Source organism: Botryllus schlosseri, chromosome 3 (genome assembly GCF_051294905.1).
Source record: "Botryllus schlosseri isolate E-star chromosome 3, Bs_hap1, whole genome shotgun sequence".
Taxonomy (NCBI): Eukaryota; Metazoa; Chordata; class Ascidiacea; order Stolidobranchia; family Styelidae; genus Botryllus; species Botryllus schlosseri.
Genome location: NC_137238.1, coordinates 33,568,815 through 33,574,814, shown reverse-complemented (window position 1 = coordinate 33,574,814; position 6,000 = coordinate 33,568,815). Strand labels below are relative to the sequence as shown.

Below are 6,000 nucleotides of genomic sequence, written 5' to 3'. Positions count from 1 at the left end.
CACCGCTGCTCGTTACGCCCTTTCCGCTACATGTATTCTATTGTGGCTTTGCGGTTAAGCAAAGGCAACTGAGGTGCCATATTATCATGTAACCTTCGACGGGGATAATACCTACAGTCAATCAATGTCAAAGTTGGCCGACGTGTACGCGACTTTTTAATCACCAACGGATTGTCAAGTCTCACTAGTTTTCCAATCGTGAAAATATATTGGGCAAATTGAAATTTCGTGGAAATTTTTACTGCGAACGAATATCGATCTGCTGGTTCACGTGTGAGGAACGGGTGGCAATAAATGGAATCTTTGTCCGTGTTAACGGGAAATGAAATTGAACTGTGGAAAATTACGCATTGACGTCGTGTTTTAATATTGTGACGTTCCGTGGATGACCTTTTCACAGCCGGAATATCTACAAGTGAACTTCACACGTGAATTAAACTAGTAACGGACATGGAAATGCATCACACATCGGTTCGGTTTATTAGCAATTTTCATCAGTTCAATGCACAAACATTGCCCATAAACTCTAATGGGGGTGGCAGCGGCAGGCGTTGAAACACATGCAAAATTAATAGCATATTGCTTGATAAACGCTCATTGCTATTACGCACTGCCAGTCATAGCAAATGTCTTCAAACATTGGCTTCTCAGTGCTAAAGTTCACACAAGAGAAACTGAGTTTTCGTTAATAGGCCTAATACACATAATTGGGAACGCCAATTCGGTGCGCGTAAATGAGCAATCTAGCATTATATCTGTTTTCCAATGCCGTTTGAGACAATACATCGATTGCATTTAAGGATTCTTATTTCTTTTGTTTATTTGATTACGACATATACGTAGAAATTTAATCATGGTTGTAGTGTGTAGCATATGAAAACGATGTGACTAGAACACCGGACGCGGAACTCATTTATTTACGGAAAGAACTGAATAATGGATTTAGCAAGGCCAAGGACAAAGGGGCACTGTATTATAATTGGATTGTTGATACTCCACGCAGCCCTTCTAGCACTATCAGAAGATACAAATGACGCCGTGCAGCCTGTGGACCAGGACATAAACATGCTTTTCGATCCAGCAATGGTCCACACTGATGTCCAGCCCGATATGTTAAAAGGTAAGAATCCATTTGCATCAACTTATACAGCGTCAACCGCCTCACCTTTTCTAATCTCGGATCTAACTAACTACATATCCGTTAGGCGATAAGCCAGCGATTCCAAACTTTCCTCAGCTTGGGCAGATCAACTTCCGCACATTTTGGAGTGATTATATTCGTTGTCCTTTATGATGACATTCGATCCAAACTACCCAAACTTCTCTGTTAGTTATATGTATTGGCGGTGGCTGTTCAAAAACTTTTCCGCTGGAAATTGAAGATACCAGGGATGATATATAAGCAGAGTACAAAGTACCTCTAGTTTTTAGGAGTACTCGTGCAGCCTACGCCTACATGCATTACTGTTCAACTAGTATTGATTTTAGGTATACCAACTGGGCAAAATACCTACATATTACGGATACCAAATTCATTTATCAAATTGCAACTAATTGTAGTATCATTGATCATATTGCATTGGCCTTGAAGATACCTCCGCATCTTCAAAAGTATTCATACCATATTAACTGCTAAAAGTTATCAAGCAGATTCATCTATGCCAGTGGTTCTCAAAGTTTTTGTGTTCGCAGACCCCCTTTGGACCCCGTTCACACACACGCACCAAGTTATAGTTCAAATATAGCTCAATTATCGTGCAACCGACACCTGTCGTGAGCAAATATTAACTGCAAGCTGGTGATAAACAGGAAAAAAATGACTTTTTTTTCAACATAACATCATACTCTTTATGTAGAACTTGGGAAGACGTTTATTATTTCAAAGCGAATTCTGTATCGTGTGCTGAAAATTTGATATGAACTAGTGCCGAAAATCCATATCCACAAAGATAGGTGGTGACGAATGTAATATTAACGCGGAACGCTTCCGATGACGTCTTTGGGTATAATCGCACCATATATGACACCAGAATTGAGAATCGGATTTCTAATAAACGTATAACGCCAATCCTAGTCGTTTTGTAGAGCAGCTCAGCTTGCAGTTATTCTGGAATAGCGGTTATGTATATCACAGGAGAAAATGGATTTGTGCTATCAATTTTTTTCCCAAACTCCACCAAAACATGACTAAACAGCAACATGTTTGTATCAGAAGGCTATTGGCAATTTGGCATTTGAATTGAGTTTGCACCGTAGAATATTTCATCTCAAACAGCCGTTCTGTTTACGTGAGTCCTGGAGTTTTAGCAGTTATGAAGGGAAACTGACTTGTTATATAACTAATTAAAAAAGATACGAATTAGGTTCTCAACCATTAGAGGTTTCGCGGACACCCTGACAATTCTTCGCGGACTCCCGGTTGAGAACCACTGGTCTATGCTTTTCTAGAAAAAGGTATACTGGAGTCTCGAACAAATCTACTCTTTATAACTTCTAAATCGAATACTATTCAGGCCTTTATTTTCTCTTCCTCTCGAAGAAGCTTCGATATGTCTTGGAATCGTTACTTCTGTTAGGTAGAAATTTATGACATCACTCCTACTTTTAATTGAGTATATGCGATAATTACTTTACTGCCTCTAGTCTATTAGTCGTTGGTTAAGAATGGATATGGAAAAGAATTGCTCCTCCATCGTCTTCTACGATACAATAATCAAAAGACAAGTGTTTTCATTGGTTGATAATCTTAACGTACATTCTCTCCAATTCTGGCTGACCCCTGACGAGTCCCAGCCGAAGATATTTGGGTTCATTTCAGTATGAATATACTATTCAATAGTATATGGAAGTTCTGGACCTCCACCAAGCTCTCTAATGTACAATGGGCAGTTTATTTGCAGTACAGGTCATGCCACTCTTAGACAACCCCTGACCCCGATGAAAACGTAGGGATGACTGTTTGTCTCAGAAAGTCCATGATGCTTACATTTGATCATTTTGTCGCAAACGCGACCATTGTTTTTCCAATATAAAACTACGAATAAGGTACGGTATCCAAGAAGCCGTACGCAACATTGCTATGCTCTATGTCAGAGGTGGGCAAAGTTTATAGCTCGCGGGTCGCATTCTACATCTTAATCCATTCGCGGGCCGCACTTTAAAAATTGGGATTATAAACCAAAACACAATGTGGGTATTTTGTTATATAGTGAGGATATGGAAATAATATATATGTATATTTAAAACAAGCCAACCGCTGATTTGATAATATCGTACACGCGTCAGAAACGTTGACGAAATTTCAAAAGTTGGACGACCTCAATAACCAATTTAAAAAAAGGGATGATAGTGGGTTGTTCCGATTCTTAGAACAGGGTGAAGATTTGAATCTGTCAGCAGTGAACTATTTATACATTTTCTGATTCTACTGTTGGTTCAACTCCAGGACGCACAATGCTGACAGCGTCATAACCATGTCAGCTTCAAATACGCCACTAAAATATATAGATTTTATAAATATCTAACACAGAAGCGAATTGGCTTTTCCAAGTACAGCACTAAAAGTAAAAAACTGACTAGAGGGCCAATCGAAAATTACACTCGTGATCCGAACGTCATTCCCGTGATTCTGTGATGTGTAGCAGTTGCAACATATTAAAATGCGTGGGCCTTCAACGCGGGTTATCGCGCCAGCAATGAAGGAAAAATATACTATAGTAAGAATATAACATATAATCATCGTGGTGAAATATAATAAGAAAAAGTTTAATTGAGTCCCTGTAGTAATTAGATTTTAGTGCGCATTTTGTCAATATTTTCAATACGTTTCTTGAGCCTTTCGCAGGCCATACAAAACGGTGTTGCAGACGGTAGTTTACCCAACCCTGTTCGATGTTGATGGTTTACCAAGTATTCACTTCAGATATTCCTGACATTTTCTTCCGGGGAATTATATTCCATGTGTCATAATGAGTGGTTATGATCGCGTCACGTTCGTTATGGCAGCGAGTGCCAGAATACATTCGTATATTTAACAATATTATCGATCTCACGGGGGTGTGGCGACAAAAATCCTATAATTATTCAGGAACATTCTCGTTACGATATGACATGACCTGGAAGCGATGTATCATAGATGACAGCGGATACATTGAGTGCTGGATTATGCATTCTTTGGTACCTCCGTACTCAATTGCGCCACCTACAATTTAGCGATCGACATTCAGTTTGTCGGTATTGTGAAGATAGTATCTTCAATCGATAAAATTCCAGTTAATCCTGTTTAATATGACCTATACCAGCCAACCGATATCCTTTCTACCGGACAATTACGATTCGTTTGTGAATCTCGACTAAATAACAGTCTGCTCAGTGCTCATCTCATGCACTCATGTAGTCACCTAAATTCAAAGGTTAACTCAAGGATATCGCCTGTAGCATATGGGTTCATCCAAAATGGCGAAAAGAGCGTGTATTCACACTCAAAGGGCCGAAAACGGTGGTACATGAAACAGAACCTAACTCAGAATTATATAGAGGTCATAAATCCTACGTGCATACCTTCCTACGTTTTTAAGAGCATGCTGCACATTGCATAATTTGGATTAAAAATATTGTACTCGATTTATTACGCGGTATAAGTCTGACGTAGGTTCTGGTTTCGCGTGACGTGGGTGTATATTCACACCCTTATATCAAAGGTGGAATGCTGATGGAGATACACACTCTTTTTGCCAAACGTGCAGGCCTATACATGGTCCTAAATGTTGGGTCGGGCTGTCTTATGGGGAGGTTTTCCAGTAGTTAGTAGGATAGCAGACTTACCTGATGGTATTCACATTTACAAAGATAGATAATTCATTCTCTTCCAACGAGAAAGAGCTACCGTTCCGATACGTCCCAATAAATCAAGTTTATGGCTGCATCCCTAACCCTATACCAGGGGTTCTTAACTTATTTGCTCGCGTACCCCCTCAAGATTGGTGGGCGGTTGGGCGTACCCCTGACATTTCAAAAGCCGGTGACTAAAATAATATAATAAGGTCATCACATCAAGCTCAACTTTGTTTAAGCTATCTAATAAGTAAATAAATAGACAATGTAGTTACAGCCCACTCGCGGCGTCATTGCTGAAGGATAATAATATGTTTTTGTAGTTTCTTTATTATGAAGTTCACAATTGCCCGTTTCCGGAACCCAGATCAATAACCCCTGCCATATATACGAAACATTATGTCAGAGGTGTTTTTTACAAAATTATTTCAAATTTTTAGTTTCAATCCAAGTCATATATTTCCTAAAAAATGTAAGACCAGTTCCGTCTGTTTCAAAAACGAATCAGTCCACGTTTACCTCTGACGCTATAGGCGGCTGTACTATGGCCACAATACTCATGTCATCCGATCGTAGCTAGCTTATGAGATGAGCTAGAATCGGAATCAGAAAAAGGCGGATTTCGAATTGAATAAAGGTGTCGATGTAGCCTTGAAATCCACGCTGCAATCCCATGGCAGAATCAAGCCCCGATGCGTCGCATGCCAGAACGTCGAAATCTGCGAATAACGAGCCGGCACCGTTACCCTCGGAGCACAAAGGCACGTCAGCGGAAAATCTGACGTCATTGGTATTCGCAGGTATGTTTCTGTTTGATTTACAATGTATTTTGGTCTGCAATTTAACAGAATGACATGTCCTCATTTGAAATAAGTATTGTCGTCATTAAACTACGCACCTATAAGTTTAGCTGCTTTACAAGTTTGATTTACCGTCATCTTGTAAAGAATGTAAACGATGTCAGCCAATTCGCGGAGTAGGCTACATAATGGCGGTAATTGGTGGTTAGTTGATAGTTCACCGCGAAATCATATGTGGTCAGACAGGATAAAATAATAAGCATGCGCAATTGTGTATCTGTCATCAATATGTTACAGACATGCCAATATCACAGAATACTACAAAACGGGTACTTGTGGTTGGTGATCATAATAGAAATTTCATATA

The 6,000-nt window shown here is 39.6% G+C and overlaps 1 protein-coding gene across 2 annotated transcripts in view; it reads left to right on the top strand.

Annotated features, from left to right (window-relative positions):
• The first annotated feature begins 535 nt into the window (after nucleotides 1-535).
• LOC145436381 (neural proliferation differentiation and control protein 1-like) overlaps nucleotides 536-6,000 on the top strand; it is a 9,725-nt gene continuing 4,260 nt past the window's right edge. Inside the window, exons 1-2 of one of the 2 annotated variants that reach the window (XM_080313725.1) lie at nucleotides 536-1,120; nucleotides 5,514-5,633. In XM_080313725.1, coding sequence (XP_080169851.1) covers nucleotides 937-1,120; nucleotides 5,514-5,633 — 304 coding nt within the window. In that variant the 5' untranslated portion in view covers nucleotides 536-936. The remainder of the gene's footprint in view (nucleotides 1,121-5,513; nucleotides 5,634-6,000) is intronic. The other variant, XM_080313724.1, reaches the window with a different exon arrangement.